The sequence below is a fragment of the Clytia hemisphaerica genome, unplaced genomic scaffold (assembly GCF_902728285.1).
Source record: "Clytia hemisphaerica strain Z4C2 unplaced genomic scaffold, Clytia hemisphaerica genome assembly, whole genome shotgun sequence".
Classification (NCBI taxonomy): domain Eukaryota; kingdom Metazoa; phylum Cnidaria; class Hydrozoa; order Leptothecata; family Clytiidae; genus Clytia; species Clytia hemisphaerica.
Window position 1 is genome coordinate 3505422 of NW_027103551.1, and position 21538 is coordinate 3526959.

The 21538-nt window shown below is 35.0% G+C and overlaps 1 protein-coding gene across 3 annotated transcripts; it reads left to right on the plus strand.

Annotated features, from left to right (window-relative positions):
• The first annotated feature begins 1282 nt into the window (after positions 1-1282).
• LOC136800288 (cullin-3-like) lies at positions 1283-20867 on the plus strand. Of its 3 annotated transcripts, none has more exons than XM_067056913.1 (26): positions 1310-1412; positions 5847-5938; positions 6188-6302; positions 6691-6800; positions 7333-7420; positions 7736-7849; positions 9654-9725; positions 11155-11243; positions 11577-11682; positions 11899-12030; positions 12393-12440; positions 12847-12895; positions 13244-13395; positions 13773-13859; positions 14142-14231; positions 14439-14507; positions 14671-14772; positions 15164-15271; positions 15805-15981; positions 16300-16338; positions 17254-17352; positions 17962-18148; positions 18794-18866; positions 19105-19174; positions 19531-19637; positions 20456-20867. In XM_067056913.1, exons 3-26 carry the CDS (start codon positions 6243-6245, stop codon positions 20478-20480), a joined length of 2253 nt encoding a protein of 750 aa, XP_066913014.1. In that variant the 5' UTR covers positions 1310-1412; positions 5847-5938; positions 6188-6242; the 3' UTR covers positions 20481-20867. The 3 variants fall into 3 exon arrangements, with proteins under 3 accessions (XP_066913016.1, XP_066913014.1, XP_066913015.1); XM_067056914.1 differs by having other exon boundaries at positions 1315-1416; XM_067056915.1 differs by lacking the exon at positions 5847-5938 and having other exon boundaries at positions 1283-1412.
• Positions 20868-21538: the final 671 nt, after the last annotated feature.

The following is a 21538-nucleotide window of genomic DNA, read 5'->3' on the forward strand; positions in this document are numbered from 1 at the left end:
CCGGTCCTAATTTTTTTTCACCCATTTCTAAACACATTTTTTCAATTGAAATTGAGGCCTTATACTTTCATACACATGGAAACCACAAAAAAGTTTGGTTAAAATGATTCTCAAAGCCCGTAGCTGCCATTTTCCAAAAACTGACATTCTGAGGGGCAGTGGCATTCTGAGGGGCAAACACCTGTAGCTGTTTGAAAAAAGAAGATTTTTGATAGTTATCAGTGTGGGCTTGGCCGCCATTTTGAATTTCGATTCTTTTTTTCTCCTGTACTCAGCAATTTTAGAGGTTGTTCGTAATACGCGATTTGGCTTGTGCGTAACACTTGTGGCAGGGAAGCAATCAGTAGAAGAGACCACTTTCGTTTTTGTTGCAAATTTCTATAAAAACTTCTCTCAGGGATTACTTGTCAATGTACATGTACACATTGTATTGTTGTAGGTAAAGGAAAAGATATAAGAGGCAGTAAGACTAGCCTAGTTTCTAATCCTGAGAGAGGAGTTTCAGTTTTAGTAGACGTCAAACACAAAATTGAATTTGCTGCAAACTTTCTAAGCTTGTAGATTTAGAGAACGCCGTAAAGATATAGACAAATTGTTACAATTTTGCGAGAAGTGAAAAATGAGAAGATAAGAGCTTTTTTTTGAAGACAGAGCAAAATAAAAAAAGCTCATCAAAAAGGGTGGAGACCACTTTCATTTTACCTGTTTGAATCTCTATTTGAATTATCTAGCTTTTGAAATTTAAGGAAACAGAGGCAATGAGTGTAGAGGTTGACTAGACAGTGGTTGAATAAGTCTTCTATATCGGCAGAACGAAACACTCCACGAAGACTAAAAATCTTGGGGGGTACACACACACACAAATCGGAGGGCAACCAGCATCAACCCACTGTCCTAAAACCTTAAATTAAAAGAATCAAAATTACTTAACTAAAAAAATCAGTTTACCTCAATTTGGAACTTTAAACTACAAAAAAAGTGGACACTTGCTATCTATCTCCTACATACACATAGATGGAACAGGGGCATAGCTGGATTTTGGAAAATGTCTGGAGTTGTTGAGATGTTGACTCCACTTTCACTTTGCGGAAGGTTTGTTTTGATTTTGAACTGCACTTTGACGCAGAGCCTTCTTCTAAAAGTCACACTTCAAAACATCATTGTATAAAGTACAGACCAAATTAATCCTGGTATCTTTGTCTGAGGAATTCAGTCTGTAAAATAGTCAAAACGATTTTATGTATCGCTTTTATAAACCTCACTCCTCCACAGTGATGCCTTACAGTTGGTTTGCCGTGGAGAGAAGGACGAACTGACGAAGACGAAGGAAGATATGCTGATCTACCTGTATATTTACCCGCAAACTCCCTTTGTTTTTTTTCGTTATGCTTAAATCCTCGAGTATAATTTTCGTAGGTATTCTTTTGTAGATATTTCGACTTTGAGTGGGGTCTGATTTTTCTAAATACTCACTGATGTAGACTAGTCTATTCAAAGACAGATAAAGATAGCCTGCTCAGAGCGCGACGAGCAATTTTTTTCCCCAATAATTTTTCCAATCCGTCATTCCGTGATTCAGGGGGTATTGGGAGGTATGGTCAGGGTTGCTAGTAACGGCTTGTCACTGTGCCGGGTGCATACTCGGTGCCTTGTGCCCCGCAGGGTTGCTAGTAACTGCTCGAATTTCAGTCAGGTTTAAAAAAGGGGTACTTTTACCCATATTATAATAACATTACCCCCGTCTTTTGCCGGTTCGGTATAATATGTAATGAATTGAGTGATTTGGCTGTGCGGCGATGGCTCAACGGATAGAGCGCTGGCTTCCGAAACTGAAGGTCTTTCTTTGGTGGTGGTTCGAATCCCACTCGGTGCACGACCCACGGCATGGCCCGAACATGTTCGGGCCTGTTCGGACCATGCTCGGGCCACAAAAAAGTATTATTGAATCGGCCCGAACATTTTGTTCGGACCATGTTCGGGCCTTTAAAGGAACATCATACATAGGAATAGTAGAATTTAATTTAATTTACCTTTCCTGGTTTATCATCATCCATTGTTAAATATTTTCATTAGACAAATTCAAAGTTCCAAATACCAGTTTGATTCACAAAGTTGTATAACAGTACAAAAAACGATCCAGAAAAATTCTGCTTCGAATAGGAGAAGACCACGAGAAAAGGGAACGGGATAAAGAATAAAAAGAAGACCATATTATGTAAGATTCAAATCATTCTTTTTAATAATTTTCCTAACTTAATTGGAAAATAGATGATTAACTTTTATATTCGAACAATATATATTTGAATAAAGATGAAGATTTTTAAATTTGTTTGCTAAAATAAGGAATTTAAAATATTTAGTTTTTGAAAATCTGGCCCGAACATGGTCCGAAACTGCGCGGACACGCGCGGGCCATTTAAAAAAAAGTATTAATCAAGAGGCCCGAACATGTTCGGGCCATGCCGTGGGTCGTCTCGGTGCGAAAATTAGACCGGTCAAAATTGATGGACAAATGATTGACAGGTATGAAAACTCAGTTAGAAATGAGGAACTAAGTCTCAGAAAGTAAAATAAACAGGTAAGGTGAAAGATAGGAAAGGGAAAACGGGCCATCGCGCTCTGAGCATTTAGCGAAATGTGCTGCAAGCGAAGCTGCAAAGTTCATTTGTTTTGAAATTTTGCTGCTTTGATTGGTCAGTCATATTTGAGGGCTATGCATGTTATAGCCTCCACTGATGCAAGTTATCTGACTTCGCGGTACTGACTGTCACAGCTTTAGTTAGGCATACCTTCATAATTTGTCAATTCGCCTTTTAGTGAATGTGACAACCTAACTAATTACCGTGAGATCGGGTAACTTGCATCAGTGGAGGCTAACATGCATAGCCCTCAAATGAATGACCTGGCTGGTCATTAAAATAGAACTACGCAGCTCTGTTCGCAGCTCTACTCTACCATTTTTGTTTTGATTAACTTGTATTTTAATGACCAGCCAGGTCTTTCATTTGAGGGCTATGCATGTTAGCCTCCACTGATGCAAGTTACCCAATCTCACGGTACTACAGCATGTATTCACACATTAACTTGCCCTCACCTCGGATCAGCCTCTCTACAAACAGGATTAAAAATTAGTTATTCAAAAGATTGCTGTGATCGCCTAAGCAACCCTTTGAGCCAGACGATCTCAATCGAACGGAATCGACGATCGAACGCAATCGACCGATTGAAATTCGATTATGGTACTTTGTATTCCGACCGACCGACCGACCGACCGACCAACCGACTCACTTTTTCAACCCAACGAGGATGCGAAATGAAGATATTTGTGATTGCCGCCTAAAGGCTAGGCGGGATTACAAATAACTCTAGCGTCGTCTGACCACTGTGCACTGATAATTTTTCTTACTTTTCCCAATTTTTTGAGTCAAAGGAAAGTTGCAAAACTGTCAGAAATTTATCCATTCCATCCATTCCCCGCCATGCCATTTACCGTTTTTTTTGTTTCTTAATATTATGACCAATAAATTACCGTCAACTGCTCTAACTTGGGACGATTGGTCGAAACATGGGACTGGTTGATATCTGGTCTGTATTTTAACTTACTGTTAAATCTCTTTGACAACAAATTGTTTTTGATAACTCCACCAAGTTTATCAATCATACTTCTTCGTTCCTAGAGTGCACAGACACTCGCGTGTGTTCCACTACAGATTTTTTTCATATTGCGATTTAAAAGCCTACTCGGTGCAAAAGTGGAATCGTGTATTTTTTAATACGCCGTTCGTTAACTCGTTAACTCAAATTAAATGACTTCGGAGGTTTGGTGAAATGGTGGCCGAATTAAAATATTAAAATATTTAATAGCTATTTTTTAGCCATTTCATATTCTAAGAGAGGTAGAGTTTGTGTATATAGAGCTTCAGCAGGTTTTAGTGCTATGAGATGTCTGATTAGATCAAACCATTAGCATTCATTATGCTACTGGAAACCTATTTTTGAATTTTGAACCCTTTATCAGTTTATGAAAATTTTTGAAATACAGTAATATAAAAAATAAAAACTTTTGGTTTTGGAATATTTTCTTGATTGATTTGAAATTTTGCGTATGTGCACCAAAAGGTATTCTACAGTATGTGGCCCCCAAAACGGCGATCAAATTTGAAATTTCTCTCAAATCTAGAGGAAAAGAGATTTTACAAAAATTTTTGCTGCATGAAAACCTTTAACATCTCTACTTTATTTCCTGGAAGTTCTTTTTCAAAATTTTCAATTTCAACAATATTTTTCAATCGCTTAAAGATAGGTAGCTTTTTTCTAGTGGCCCCCAAAACGGAGGTTTGAAATTTTAGCGATTTCTCGAGATATCTTTAAGATATGAATACAAAATTTTGACCATAGTTTCGAAATATGATTTAGAGGGTTTCAGGCATAAATTTATTTGATAAAATTTTTACAGTATACCCCTGGTTGTCAAAATGCAGGTTTGGGGCCCCCAAAACGGAGGTGTTGTTAAAATCAAATTATTAAGCCCAGTGGTAATAGGGGGAAAAACTATGAACATATTTGTGTTTTCCCTTAAATTTACGACCCGATGGATGTAAAATTTATGATTTTTATGAAATATTTCAAGATTTTCGATATTGCAAAGTCCAAACTGAAAATTTAGAAATTTTCAAAATGACAATTTTGATTTAACAACGTCTTAATCAAGTTTTTGAACGAATCTCTTTTGAAAATAGTTCCATTCATGTATGGAATAAGCTTTGAAAATTTTAGAAAAAAAGCTTAACTGAAACTGAAAATATTAAGCTTTAAAGATATTTTTCTCCTATATTTTGCAAAAAAATGACAGAATTTGCCGTTTTTGCTGATTCAGCGAAAAATTTTATATATAATGTTAATTTTTTGTTATAAACTATTAACTCAAGGTGATAGGAATAAAATTCCAAGATTTTTTGCTTTTTCTCATATTTAGAATTTTCGGTTTTGTCAATGCTGATTCTAGGGCTCTAAAATACTGGTTGACCTTCAAGATGCTATATCTTTTACCCAGCCTCTAAAGTCACAGATGTAGTTGCATTTTCTGAACGGCATTAGGTGTAGAAAGTTTCCTATACCCCGTTTTCATAACTTATTTTCAATATCCAAGGAGCTAGAGTGAGTTATATGCAATTTTTATCTAATTTTGGTGTTAAAATATTTAGACGCAAATATGTTATTTTGAATCTGTCTCAAACCATCAAAAACATGCTCAATTTTTAGTATAACCATCATTCTTTCAAAATAAACAAAAATCGTTTAATTCTGATAAATCTACAAGTCAGAATCTTCATTTTAATGAAAACCTCCGTTTTGGGGGCCGTCTCCGTTTTGGGGGCCATATACTGTAGTGAAAATTTTTGCATCATTGATGACATCATCAACAACCTGATGATGCCATTTTTTGAAAATGCTGATAAATAGGACAGCCTCTTTTTCAATTTAATTTTTTGCTCAAACTTTAAAGAAACTCATGTGACATGTATTTTAGGTGCGCAGAGGTAGTTTTTTATCACCTGCTGTTATCATGTATTTTACATACCAAAATTGCCCTTTTTGCCTAAATCAGACCTAGGTTACTGTATCTAAGGATTGGAAAGTGCTATTGGCTTGAAATTCTGACACGTGTTAGGTATATATTGATGTTACATGTGTAAAGTTTCAGCAAAATCTAGCATTCAAGTAAAAAACAGACTGGTCTGTTAAAAAATTCCATGCATGTATATGACCAAACTGAAATTTTGCACTTTGTCTTAGAATCATTATCTATCACTAGTGAAAAGAAACTACAGGGGTATATTTTACAGATTGTTCTGCAAAGCACCAAATACTCACCAGGACCAAATTGCTTCTATTACAAACTCCAGGAGCCAATCAGTCAATATCTTGATATTTTAAGGTAGGGTCTTGAGGTCACCCCACCTAAAAGATAGGAAGATACTCAAAACGTTAAAAAGAGAATTACATCATCAGGTTGCAATGGCATCACTTCACAAATTCACAAATTCAAGTTGGCTTCACACTGGCAAAAGTTCTAGTTAATTTGATGACTCAAAAGTTATTGAGTCCTGTTTGAAACTGATCAATGAATGCCTTTCTGACAGACTATTACTTGTTTTTGTCTTCAATAATTATGTGTTTTATTTAGCTTCATATATCATTCCAAAATGGTGTAAGTGAAAATAAAGAAATCATATTTAAAGATGTCAAGTCAAAAGAAAACATCTGGTGGCAGCAGTAAAATGCGCATCCGTGCTTTCCCTGTAAGTCAATAATACAGTGTTATTGAAGTTCTTATTTGAAATAAAGATTACAAATCTGTAATACTATATAAATTTATCCCTGAAATTTTTAATTTTCGAAACAGCAAGTATTTTTGATAAAAATGGTAACGAAAGAAATTAGAGCATTTTATCATCTCTGGTGTGCACTTTAGCTAGATCTTACATCCTTTTGTTTTTTTACAAGAATCAAAATCTTATGTTTTCGAAATAGCCCTAAAATGAGATTTATACACATTCAGAACAATTACTATTTTGTGCACTTTCAATTTTCGCGCAGGCAAGTATGCAGGTCTTTGTTGTGCCTCTTTTTTGCGCATGTATTCTGGGTGATATTGATAACCCTACTGTGTATCTTTCATGTTTATAGATGTGCATGGATGAAAAATATACTGCTGAAATCTGGACCCTCCTAAAAAATGCCATCCAGGAAATACAAAGGAAAAACAACAGTGGATTAAGCTTTGAAGAGCTATACAGGTTTTTTTTTTATGTTTCTTAAATTTTATCTGTTTACTATTTTTTTGCTCAAAGGCTCTCCTCACTTGAAGTAGAAACTTTTTTTAAAAGTAAGTATGAAATTCTGAATTTTATGAAGCTTTTAAAAAATGATACATTCAAGTCAAGTTAATTAGATAGATAATATGAAGCTACTATAGGCTTACCAACTTTCACGAGCAGAAACTTGGCAAATATTAGCCTTTTTTTTGCATTATTAATTATTAGTGTCATTTGCAAAGTTTATCCTTGCAAAAAAATCTCGACAAAATAGAAAATCTGTAAAACTTTTTACAATTTAGTCTGGTAAAGCTTTGTAAGCCTAAAGAGAAAATCTTCAACCCAATTTAAGAAGTAGTTGTCCCACCAATTTTTGTGTGAAAATATTCATTTTAATGTCTTGATTCACAAAAGTTTATGCTTGCAAAAAGTAAATGTTGTAAATTTCACAATTTTTTATTTTGCGAAAGTTTGTACGCTTAAATTAGAAATTTCTATATCATCTTTCACTCAGAAATGCTTACACAATGGTTCTCCATAAGAATGGTGAACTTTTATACTCTGGCGTGCAAGATGTTGTCACAAAACATCTAGTTTCAAAGGTAAGTGACTATCATCTTAAAAAGTGGGCAATATCTTTTGAAGGATGATGTTTTTTCGAATACGTACAGTGAATACGTACTCTTTGTTCTTGTCTTGATATTCCATTTATTTGCACAGATGATTCTGACTCATAGGCTTTGGTATGTGAATGAAACTAGTTCAAATAATATAATAAAATTTTGAGACTTCAAAATACCTTCATAATATTTCATAGTTAAATCAATTTTTTTTAAATAAGTGTGCGCTCTTTTATCCTAACATTCGGAAACTATTCTCAATGTTGACTTTAACAGCATAATGTCCTTTTTTGTCAGGTGCGAGAAGATATTCTGAGTAATATCAATAACAACTTTTTGGAAAGTTTGAATACTTCTTGGGATGATCACCAGATTGCAATGGTCATGATCCGAGATATCCTCATGTACATGGTAGGTTCATAATAATTCAAGTAGAAATGTGCTAGAAATAACAAAATATATTTTGTAGCAAATAGTTCTGTCACAGATGATACCAGTCTAGCACTAAAAATTCTGTCAATTCTCAATTTCGTTTTCCAGATATTACAATTGAAACACGTTTTATAAAATCATCAGTACCAGGGGGGGGGGCAAGCAGTTAATCCAAAACACTATGCCTGTTTTGACCGTGGTGGTCCATTTTCAAATTTTGAAAAATATAGTTAATCCAAGAGTGGATTAACTGCCAAAGGGGTGGTCTGTGAAAGAATTCTGGGGAAAAAAATGGACTAACTGCATTTTCTGTCATTCTGTAAAATTCATTTATTCTGATTCATGCTCGTTTTTGCCTCTTCTTCTGTTTTTAAAACGTCAAACTGCATCAAAGCCTTGCTTTAACTTTTCCTGCTTTGTTTACAAATTCCGTTTTCACTGATTTTCAAGGTGTTATAAAATCGGGTGATTCGCCCCTTTGCTATGGTAATTGAGGGACCCAATTTTGTGGTTGGGGTTAATTTTCGTTTTTTCTTTGTAGTTTGCAAAGTTTTTCGTCTTCAAATTACCAAAACTTCTTTTCCGTCTCAAAGAATCTGAGATGTTGTGAAAATTCCATTTTGCGTATAAAGATATACTTTCCTTCCGCCACTGTTTTTTGAGAGGGAAAAAGGGGTGACAAAAAAACAAGGGGACAAGAAAGTCTTAGTTAATAATTCGGTGCTCCTTTGCTATATTTGCCTGCCAAATCTTATCAATTTTCTTATATTATAATAAGCCACTATATTGCTTCTCTTGGCTTAAAATAAATCTTACTGCAGGGCTGCTTGGAATCCTGAATCAAGATTTCAGGAATGACAAGAGAACTAAAAATGTCAATTTGAAAAAATTATAGGGTGAGTGGGGCACCTATCCCCAAGCAAGTTCTACATTGTTGGGAACACTTAAAGATTGGGTTTGCAGCCTAGTTAAAACCACAAATAGTGAGAGCTACAATGTTCTTCGTGTGCACAGACTTGTTAAAACCTAACTAACTTTTTTAAATGATCAATTAGGTCTATATGATCACAAAAACAAGTGGTGAGAAAAATTTTGACCATTTTGCTGGTCCTCATCAGATTCTGACGTCATCATTTTTGCTGGGGCTTGAAAATGAAAGTGAAAATTAGAAGCTCATATATGGCTCAAATGAAAGATATTTATCCAAGGATTCCAAAAAATATCTCAACATATACCTGAAAATCAATATTTAAGAAGCTATAAAGGAAAATAGCTTGAAAAATGACGTCATCGATGACGTCATCGACAATAAAAAAACAACTTTTAACAACTCTGTGCACACGAAGGATGCTTTCAGAACATAGTGGCTCTCACTTTTGTTACTTACTGCCTTTTATCATTTTGCTGTTTTGATCTATTTTCTTACCTGTTCATACTAGATTTAGATATTTTTTCTTTCGATTTTATATTTTCATAGCTATTCATGTTTTTAAAAGAAATGCATTGAAAATTACTTAGAAAGTCCACCAACATCAATTAAAATAACTTAATGCATGCCAAAATGCCCCGGTGGACTGTTTTAGGGGGTGGTATACAGATTTTGACTGAAAAACAGTAAATCCAGTGTGGATTAAGTGTCAGAATGGGTGGGTGGTCCTAAATATCATCCAAAATCAGTTACTACGGATGATGTTCTGGATTAACTGCTTGACCCCCCTGTCAGTACAGCTTTAATTAGCAAAGATACCATTTTATGTTTTGTGTTTTCTTTCTGTTTTTACAGGACCGTGCATACGTGGATCAAAATAAGAAGATGCCAGTGTATGAACTTGGTCTGCAACTCTTTCGTGATCATGTAAGTCAACCTTATGCAGTCCATAATAAAAGTCACAGAATAAGATAAATTCATAAAGCCTATTTCTTTTGGTATACTCTTAAATTATTATTGTTATTAGTTATTATTTGAAAGATTATAAAAATATTCCAACCATAGTCAGGTTGAATATCTTGCTGCAGAAACCTTCAAAAATAACAATGACACAATGACATTCCACTTACAAGGTGGTTTTATATCTTAAATTACCAATATCTAATAGAAAATAACATTAAGATCAATAAAATATTCTGTCAGTCCAGGCATCGAAATAAGGGATAGAAAGTGCATCGCAATTTTCTGATAAGCATGATTTTGCATCCTAAAATGGACCAATTTTCAATTTTTAGCTTGTAAGTAATCCAAAAACGCATCGCGAATTGCGAAATGCGATACCCTAATTCGATCCCATCAGTCAGTCTTCTTTTTATGCATCATTATTAGTCAGCCCAGGTGACTCTTCAAATCGGTTCGACGATTTTTTTCCCGCTGGTCGTCGTTAAGACTTTAAGTTTTAATTCCGATTTCGGATTATTTTCGGGAAACAGGATTTCGGAATTACTTAGCGCGCGAAAATAATTTTTTCTTAGTAAGATAAAATAGGACGAGAAAAACACATAACATAAAAAGACGATTATAATTAATGATAAGAAAAAAAGAAAAAAGATTCTTTTTTGCGTCATATTCAATAGTTAATAAAAGATACTTTTGCATTGTAAATAAAGAAAGAGAACTAATTATAGAGAAAGTGAGTATTAAAGAAATTACTGTTAAGTTGAATACTACTTGTAGAAATTCTTCTATTTAGGTCTTTTATTTTATTGTCATGACAAGACACCCGTCGAGTGTTTTTTATAATCTGATATCTCTGATATAAACTAGACAGGTTCGAGCTGTGAGTCCAATTTTGGACTCTCATTTTTTACAGTTGAACAAGCGCAGGACTCACTCACTGAATAAAAATGAGTAAACGACTGGACAATAAAAAATCGCGCTTTTTCTGAGGCAGTTTGAAAAAAGAAACTAAAACAAGCTTTCATTGGCTAATTCATCAACTGTCATTTTGAGGAGCGAAATTCAAATTCAATACAGCAATGGTATTAATTTGTTTCGCCGACTTCTGCTTTGGACGGATCCCACTATGCACCACTACTTTTTCGTCTGAACGTTTCAAGCAAATAGATACGCTCTTTCAAGCTTTTCAGATTTTAACAAAGCTAGATCTCTTATTTGTACTTCTAAGCCTTCTAAGCCTTTTGGGCTGACTTTCCAGCGCAGCTGGTTTATTTAAATAAAGATTTGTGGATTCACCAATAAAAGCCGGTAAGATGATAATATATCAGTCTTCTTGAGATTCAAGCTCATTTTTGAAACCAGATTGCTTTAATTGTATTTTGCTCTTCTATTGTAGGTTGTTCGACACAATGTGATACAAGAGTGTTTACGTGAAACCCTTCTAACCATGATAGATAAGGAAAGGAGGGGAGAAATTGTAGATAGGTATGGACTATGCCTCAGTCCATTTAACTGTCTTACAGGCTGCATCATTTGAGGCACGTGCACACCTCCACGACACAGCTAAAATGTCTTAGGAGTGCAATCAATTGCACACTATAAAGTTAGTTTCACAACTAAAAGTTGGGCATAGCGCCACTCTTTATTACACGCCTAAATTACTAAAATTACGGTTTTAGATTTTAGGAGTGTGATTGACCACACGCCTAGGATTTTCAAATGATGCAGCCTGGTCTCAAGATAACTTATCATTTAGAATAAATACTTCTAAAGTTTAATGAAAGCAATGTTTTGATGTCAACATTCTTTTGTCTTTAGGGGTTTCATCAAGAATGTTTGTCAGATGTTGATATTACTTGGCACAAGTGTATACCAAGATGACTTTGAAAGACATTTTCTTAAAGTTTCTGCAGAATTTTACAAGGTCTTTCTCATTCATCATTTGAATTAATCAGCAATCCTAATTTGATAACTAGTTGGTCTGTTTGTTTGTTTCTTTAAGTTTTCTCAGAATGGGCTTTTTATTTATATGCAAAATGGTTATGCTAAATTGTGACAGATGATTGATGATGTTTCTAAGAAAACTAACATTATTATTAACATTTATTTTCTGTATCTCTACTTCAATGTTTCTTTCTAGCTGGAAAGTGAGAAATTTCTGGCAGAAAATAGTGCATCAGTTTACATATGGAAAGTTGAAGCCAGGATAACTGAAGAACGAGAGCGTGCAAGGCATTGTTTGGATTCAAGTTCAGAACCCCATATTGTTCAAGTAAGGAAAATAAACGGTGTTTTAGGTTGTGTAGTTTTCAATTCTAAGGTAAATACAAAGTATTAATGACCTCGAAGGTCTGTGTGAGCTCGGGAATCAATACAGGAGGAATTGTGTGCTTTTATTACACCTCCATGCATTGTCAAGGCAATAAATCCTAAAAAATTTAGCCTAATTCTGCAGGTTATAGCATAAAGTTTGTTCTTTAGCATTCCTTGTTTACCTGGTTGTATAGAAAAAGAGAACAACAGAAACTGCTCTATTTCTCACCAGTCTAATTGCATAAGAGCCACATAAGTCAAAATCAAAAGTGAACTTAATTGCTTTCAAAAATTTAGATTTATTATTTCAAACTTTTTTAGGTTGTTGAAGAAGAACTAATAGCAAAACATATGAAAACTATCGTCGAGGTATGACAACAAAAGCTTTTTGAACTCTTTCATCAGCCAATCAGAGCCAATAATGAAAATAAAATAGAATGTAGTAGTCAGACATATTTCCAGGGATTCCTTCTACCAAATGACTGTAGCAGAAAGTCAATCTTGAATCGAGTTGTCAAACTCAATGTTCAAGAGAAGAAAAAAAATTGGAAAAAGGTAAAGAGGGAAAGAAAAGTTTCTAGAGGCTTTGCCCCCTTCAATTCGACCACGACTTTTTTTTTCCTACCTACAGCATATTATAAAACTCAACCTTTTGATAAAAAATGGTGGTAGCTTAAAATCCTGTAAACTTTCCTGGTAGTGAGTCAATTAGTGGATGGTGAGATCTTTTTATACAGGTAAATTTCCTTTGATGACGACTTTATTTTCTTTTTAGATGGAAAATTCGGGTGTTGTCCACATGCTGAAAAACAGTAAATACGAAGGTGTGAAATTTTTTAATCGTATTATTACCTGTAAGAAACCATAACTGGTTAGTCCTTCTTCTTTTATTATAAGAATGGTATCTTAAATTTCGTGAATAGAAAATTCAGAAAAGAAGTTTAAAATTTCATTGTGGTTTGTGAATTTCAAAATGATTCACTACCGTTGATGCTTTCTAATTCGACGTTCTGTTATTCGATAAGCTCCATTATTCGATAATATTGAAAGTAACCTTCAAGAAAAAAATCTCATAAACGATGCTCTTCCATTCGACACGCTCCCTTATTCGATGAAAATTCAGTTCCCCTCGAAAATCGAGAGCGTCAACTGTATTTCATTTCATTTAACAGACTTGGGTTGTATGTACCGCCTTTTCAAACGCGTTAAAGATGGTTTACGTTCCATGTGTGATGCAATGAGCAAATATTTGAGGGAACAAGGACGAGCTATCGTTTCGGAAGAAGAAGAATCAGAAGGCAAAAATGCCGTCGTTTTTATACAAGTAATTTGTTTTTGTTTGTTGAAATGTTTCAAAAATATTGAGACAGTGTCTAATAGCAAATTTGTGACAATCAAGGTGATTGTGTTTTGTCCTTAAAATTTAAAAATTGAATAAGAAAGCATTGTGACCTTGTACAGGTTTGTGTACCATTATATTATTTTCTAAAAAACTTTAATGAGATCAACGATTCCCATCTAGAAAAAAGGTTGCCAAGCGGACGTGGCTTTTGAGGCTGCTTTGCATCCCTTATAATCACAGCGAATCAGAGGGATACTGGCAGCCTATTCAGTCAAATGTTTTGTTTTTCAAAACTGCAAAAATAAACTAACCTTCTGGAATCAGTTTACTGTGTTTAACCTACATTGTTTTTCTTACAGAAATTATTGGAGCTGAAAGAACGTTTTGACTTGTTCATGGAAAAATCATTTAATCAAGACATTATTTTTAAACAAACAATATCAGGGGTAAGATCATCTTAATCTGAAAAGTGTTTCCAAAACTGGTGACTGATCGAATAATATAAGTTCTCTATAATAAGAGACTATAAATATGTTGAAGAAACAGAAGAGGACTTTTTCGTATTTTTCTTCTTCATTTACAAACTGAAAGTTATTTAAAACATCATTACTAATTATTGGTGGATACTAATAACGAATTCCTACCTAAGAATAATTTATTCGTACTAATTAGAGGATCAAGTGATCAAATGAGAATGATTACGGTATGTGCTTTCCTACTTCTTTCAGGATTTTGAACACTTTTTGAATTTGAATACGAAATCACCGGAATATCTTTCCTTATTTATCGACGAAAAATTGAAGAAAGGATCCAAAGGCGTAAGTATCATTAATCTTCTTAATCTTACTTTTTCAAAACCTGCGCGCACGTGTGGCTGTAACCAGAGCTCTCTCATGGTAATTATTTGGCTGCGATGTTTCACCCTACTTCTATCCACCCCTCTCGTGAAAAGTTTATTGATTAAAATTAACAACTCAGTTAATAAACCTGTTTTAATCCTTTTGATTTATCTATTGTTTTTACAGCTGTCAGAACAAGAAATCGAAGTTGTTCTCGACAAAACCATGGTTCTTTTCAGATATCTACAAGAAAAGGTAACCTACTATTTTCTCTTGTCATAAGTCAGATTTACCACCAAGAAAAAAATGATCCTGGCCTTCATTTTTGTTTAAACACCGAATTTCTACTTTTGCCTGAGTAATGCACCAAACAGAAAATTACTGTATGTTCTTCCTCAATATTCTCGCTTCATTTTAGGATGTTTTTGAGCGTTATTATAAACAGCACTTGGCGAAACGTCTGCTGTTGAACAAAAGTGTTTCGGATGATGCAGAGAAAAACATGATTTCCAAACTGAAGGTAATGCGCATATCAAATTGATTCGACCCCCAAGTACATGTGGGTCCTTGTCGTCTGTATCAGCATCTTTTTCTTGGGAAGAAACCGCATACGTAGTTATTTTGAAAGTACATAGTATCTGAGATTTCTAGATTTTATGGTCGAAAGACGGTCTTTACATGAAAACTCCAGACCAATGGATAAGGCGAGACTCGAACTCACAATTATGTCGTTTTCGAGCATTTGCTCTGATAGGGTCGATATAAAACCTGAGAACCCAATTACCTACCACTTTCTAAACCTTAGAAAATTTGATTACGATTTGATTAGTAGTATTTTATATAGTGGTGAAAAATCACTTTTAAGCCGAAACTGATTTTTTTCATATTTCATTCTTTTTTTTTTTTCTTAGACTGAATGTGGATGTCAGTTCACACTAAAATTGGAGGGGATGTTCAAAGATATGTCGTTATCTAACACAATGAACGAAGATTTCAAATCACACGTCACCGATTCTGCCGTAAGATATCTCAGGATTTGCTTTTTTTGAAACAAATTTTCCGGCCGAAAATGCCGGAAATACGCTGGAAAACCGGTTTTTCGGCATTATCTTGACATTTCATCATTACTTTTTTCTGATTTTTTACACAAAGGTGCGTATTAGCAATGCCCAAAACATGGCCGAGTCCATTTTTCCTTATATATCTTTTTTATATATCTATTGGTAGCATTGCCCACCATCAAGCATGTTTCCATCGAGCATGCTTCTTTCCCTGCCGAAAGTGCTGGAAATATGCCGGAAATCGCTCCTTTTCTAGATTTTCTAATTTTTCGTTTGTTCGTTCGTTTGTTCGTTCGTTCGTTCGTTCGTTCGTTCGTTCGTTCGTTCGTTCGTTCGTTCGTTCGTTCGTTCGTTCGTTCGTTCGTTCGTTCGTTCGTTCGTTCGTTCGTTCGTTCGTTCGTTCGTTCGTTCGTTCGTTCGTTCGTTCTATAGAATCTGTTCGTTCTTGCTTCGTTTAATCGATTTAATTTTGTCCTTCCTTTATTGAACAGACGATGCTTTGTGGCGTGGATCTAACGGTTCGGGTTTTAACGACGGGTTATTGGCCCACTCAGACGGCGACCGGGAACTGTAATATCCCTCTGGCACCAAGGCAAGCGTTCGAATCATTCAAAAAGTTTTATCTACGTTGTCACACGGGACGCCAATTAACCATTCAACCGCAAATGGTAAGACATATCCTTCCAGTTGCATCTGAAAAATGTTTTTTTTTTACAAGCACTTTATTTTCATCGTTATTGATAGTGAAAAGAAAAGCTTTGTACCACTGGCCTTTATAAATCCTGGACGACAGAGTTTCTCGATGTTTGGACCAAGCAAAATCTTTGATCGAAGTTTGTGGAAAAATGTTTAAACGAAATATTTCATTGAATTCTGAATTCCGGTGAAGATTTCTTCCCTTAAGATATTATTAGCTTGATTGATATTAATGAATCAAAAACAGTACTAGTATAGTATTTTCAAATCTTGTTTGATTCTTTTTCTAGGGTGCTGCAGACCTAAATGCTGTGTTTTTTATCAAAAAGGTAAATTTCTATCTTTATCTAAATGCCAGACTTCGGATGGTCTTAAGAATTTACCCCAAGCACTCGATTTTCACGCTGACTTTTGAGCGAGATTGGTCGGTTTAACATTGTTCAAGGAAACTCCTATTTTCATTCCCGCTTTTCCCATTTTTCCATGATATTAACCACTGCGGTGTCTTCACAGCTTTATGTAACTTTTCGGGTTATACTACCCAATACGCCATTGCAGCCAATCAGCTTTTTTAGAAATGACACATTACAGCAGGGATTTTAATTACAAACTCGTGAAATTTGGATTTCCTCTTAGCCAATGATTCTGCTGCTTCATTTATCGTTCACGATTAAAAACTTTAAATTATCAAGAGGGTCTGTAAAACATTGGTGAATGACAATTTAAAAAAATGGAAAACATTGTTTTCATTAGTAAAGTTATAAGAAGTTTCTTCTCTAAGATTATAAATAGTACTTTTTCATTCGAAATACCGCGCTACACCGCGGGGTGCCTCACTTTCTAACTGATATTTTCAGATAGCAAGTCGGTATGTCAAAATATTTACATCCGAAATTTTTAAAGAGAAATCACGAAAGCTTCTCAAATTCATAACACACGCTGATAAAAATAGATTTCATTTACAAGGAAGCTTTTGGGGTATCTTCTACAAATATTATTTTGATGAAAAGCGGGAACATCATAGCAAATTATGTGCAAACGTACTGCATGAATACTTTGTCTGCTTCATTTTTCTTATAAAAACAGAACACTCAAGGGGACAGAGATGGATTTCTATTATCAACAGTTTACAATAGAAAAGACAAAGAAGCAATCCGCTAAGGAAGTCTCGTCCTTCATCCAGCTCCGCTATAACATATCCCTGATTACAGGGGTGTATATCTCGAATTCTTTGATCTTTACAGGACAGTAAAGTGACGCCGAAGAAACATATCATTTCAGTGTCCACCTACCAAATGTGTATATTAATGTTATTTAATAAAAAAGAAAAAGTCACTTATGAGGTACGTTGAATTAGATCATTTCTTCCCATTCCAGTATTATGTAAATACAGGTAACGCTCTCTAATTTGATTTTCAAGGGGAATTGGATTTTTATCAAATAGTAGAGCTTCGTTTATGAGAGTTTTTTGTTGATGGTAACTTTCAATACTATTGAATAATGAGAGCGTATCGAATACATAGTAGAACGTCGAAATAGAGAGTGCCAATTATTGTAGCCTCGAATTATGAGAACGACAAAGAATGAATAATATCCACACAATGTTCCTATGGAAAAAGCGGAACATAATTCTGATTGAATAATAATTCAGAATTAGGATTTCTCGCTATGTAGCTTCTTTTCTCACTGTGGTATTTAGCCTAGTTAACTAAGCCCGTATTCACACGGCTAATGGCAATATACCGTTTTCGGCGCTTTAAAGATTTATATTTACGGATTTTAAATTTGCCTTATTAATACTTATTCAGTCACAACTTAACATCAGATTTATCCTGGTGACTGAATCAAACTAGCTTAGATTTCTAGCTAAGCTATGTGGTATTCTAGCATGCTAGATAACTAATTGCAAATGATACTAAGATATGCACTCACCCGACATTCTTGTTTTCCAGGATTTCATCCATGAAACGGAGATACCTGAAAAGGATTTACTCCGTGCGCTGCAATCCTTAGCCATGGGAAAAGTCGGACAACGGATACTAACGAAAGAACCGAAAACCAAAGAAATCGAACCGGCACACACTTTCTCAATCAACGACCAATTCACTTCAAAACTGTTCAGAGTAAAAATTCAAACAGGTATATAATTGATTCGTCAACGCAAGTATTTTCTCCTTTTTTCCTGAAACCATCTGGCTCAACCACATATAAAAGAAGTGCTCTTAAAAGATGAGCACTGTTCCCATAGCACAATAGTGAATTTATGTATGTGTGTTTTTCTGCGACAAAGACGGCTTAGCTTCTGATTTGTCTAGATCCTGATCAACTGAGGACGACAGTGAATCAGTACTTTTACCGTCCTCGATTTTGCGGGTCAAAACTGCGGGCTATTCCAAATCGCTTCAGCCAATCCGCCGTCCTCAAAAGTGCTAATACATAAACTGCCTAATATTTGCTTCAAAAAATTTTGATATTGAAGGAATAGGAACCTTTAATCTTTCCCATAGCCCAAAAAGAAAGGGACATCTTTAGACCGGCTTTTTTGTTTTCGACTGGTACATGTTTTGAAATATGACGGTATTATTCTTCGATGGTCAATTTTTGGCTTCATTTTTGTTCAGTCAAACACTATGCGCCTATATAGCAATGGTTTACTCTCCTTGTCCCCACTTAATTCTATTGAAACATTTGTTATGTTTTACTGCAAGGTACTACAAATGGGTGGATACATAACGATCTTATAGAGCATACATAGATAAATATTCGTACTTTTATGCTTTTTAGTCTCATCGAAAGGCGAAACAGAACCAGAACGAAAAGAAACACGGCAGAAAGTGGACGAAGACAGGAAGCACGAGTATCCTTTTCAACAACGTTTTCTGGTATTCTGTGCTGTAGAAAAGAAACTATTGGCCATTATCTTCATTCATATTATTATTTAAATCCAAGGCCTACAGAGTAGCATTTTGCGAAAAGATGTATATTCGAAACGAGATTGGTGGAGATTCATCTTCTGTACACATTAGCCAACTGAATATTCTAGTATAAATATTCTTGTTTTCCTTAACTTACTGAACAACAATCTGAATATAAAGAATCGAAGCAGCAGTCGTCCGTATAATGAAAGCAAGAAAGAAGCTCAACCATAACGTTCTCGTCACGGAGGTAAGCGATCACCAATGAATTTGAGAATCCCATTCTATCATTGTTTGAGAGAAAGGAAGTCTTCAGTGAGGAATCTGTTGACCGGCTACAAACTACAATATGTGTTTGATACTCAAATCTGAAGTCTTTCTCAGCATAATTGGCATTATAATCGAGGAATGGCTGTAACTTTTGATAGCCTACTTTAATTCAGAAATTTCTTTTTTTGCTTGTGTTAAAAAATCAAAATTTTATGATCAAAAGCAATTCCTCTGCTGCCAATTATGATAAGGTTGACTTATAGTTCTAATTTTTTTGGATGTTGAATTAAGGTTTTTACTTTCTTTGTATTTTTTATCATTCCAATTCATTATTAGGTCATCGAACAATTAAAATCACGTTTCACTCCAAGCCCAGTCGTCATCAAGAAACGAATCGAAAGTCTTATCGAACGTGAATACCTAGCGCGATCCAGCGAAGACAGGTACTCGTTTATTTTTACAATTACAGTTGAGTCTCTTTAACACGAACCTCTATAACTCGAATGTCTTCTTAAATCAGACAAGTTCTATGGTTCCTTTCATTCAACAATGCTTTATAAACCTTACTTCGTAACTCAAAATTTCCTTTTCTTGAAAATATTTTTGTCCTCCTTGCGTGTTCGAGTTATGGAGACTTTATCAATCATAACACTAAGGCGAGGATTGTGAAGCCCGCTCAATAGTTGCACTCCCATGTGACTTGTATCATTAACGACTACACCCATTTCGATTATTTGTAGCCTTAAACTTTGCAAGGTTTTTATATTGTTTTGAAAAGATTTTATCCGAATAAAAGTTCTGTGTTTTTCTTTGAATCACATGATTTTAGTCTATTATCTTTTTGGGGTACGTAGCGGCGAATGAAAGAATCCAGTCAATTCACAATCAGATTTTTTATTTATGATATTAAAACCACCTTAAACTTGAACCTGTTATCGTTCAATGAAGTTTTTGCGTATGCAGCATTGACCATACCCCTACCCTCCATCAATATTATAGTTAGTCGCAATTTCATCTTTTACTGGATTTCAGATTTCTCAATGAAAGCTAATTCTCAATTTCAGTTGAGCTAAAATCTGTGTCTGTATGTCTGTCTGGCAGACCTGGGCACCTTAGCACTAGTTTTTTGTCTGTTCTGTTAAAATTGGGCCTATAAATAATTTGAAGCCACTGAAGTTAAGCCCAATGCGTCGCGCACGTTCTATAATTTGATCGGTATGTATTCTAATATAACCGTAATTTTTCAATCCGTTATTTTTAGGAAAGTATACACGTATCTTGCATAATACAAACATTTTATGTGTGTTGGCGACTAACATTCAACAAAAAATCGTTTGGTTCGAGACACAAAGACGCGTTGGCGGTTAATGTTTTGACCTTGGCTGTGAAAATGTTGGCTTGTCTGTTAGATATAGCGCATTCGTGGTAGCGTTGAGGCATGCGCATTAGTGATCTTGATTTGGTTGGTACAACTCAATAATGGAATTATTTCTCCAGCAAAACAAATTGTATATATGGTTATGGCATGGCGTTCTAACTGATCTTGGGACACTTTCCTCCGACAATTTCGTTAAAAAATCTTACTGAGTACTCAAAAAATGAAACTCACTAATATTTGAATAATGTAAACATAAAATTTTTGAAACGAAGACTGTTTGACTGTCCGAATTCAACCCCCCCCCCCAGTGAATGTAGAAATTTATATGGTATTGGTACCTGCATTTGAGAGATATTACCGTGTAGTCGGGTAACTTGCATCAGTGGAGGGAAACTTGCATAGCCATCAAATGGCCGACCAATCAAAGCAGCAAAACTTCAAAACAAATGAACTACGCAATTCCGCTCGCAGCTCTACTCTACCATTTTGTTTTGATTTAACTTTGTATTTTAATGACCAGACAGGTCATTCATTTGAGGGGAATGCAAGTTTCCTCCACTGATGCAAGTTACCAAACTTCACGGAATGCATTTGAAAGATCTTTTTGTTTTGCTGGTAGAAAGATTTTTCAGTGAAGTAGAAAGTCCATATATGTTCAGTCAGGTTCAACTTGCAGAGGAAAAATATTTCTATACTTCCTCCTAAGGGAGGCCTGGAAAACCCGAGTTATGACGCCATAACTCAGTTTTTTCATAGGTTTTCATAATTCGGGTTTTTCAGGCCTCCCCCTAAGGTTAGGGTTGTTTTGGAATTGGGAGTACCGACACATTTATTCAGCTGGTTGTATGAATTCTTAAGGTAAATGAAAAGTGATAACAAGATTGTATTCCAGTTTTCGGGCCCATTTACAACCCTTTTTTATAAATTTTCATCTTCGTATTTAGAGAAAAAAATTTTCAGATTTTA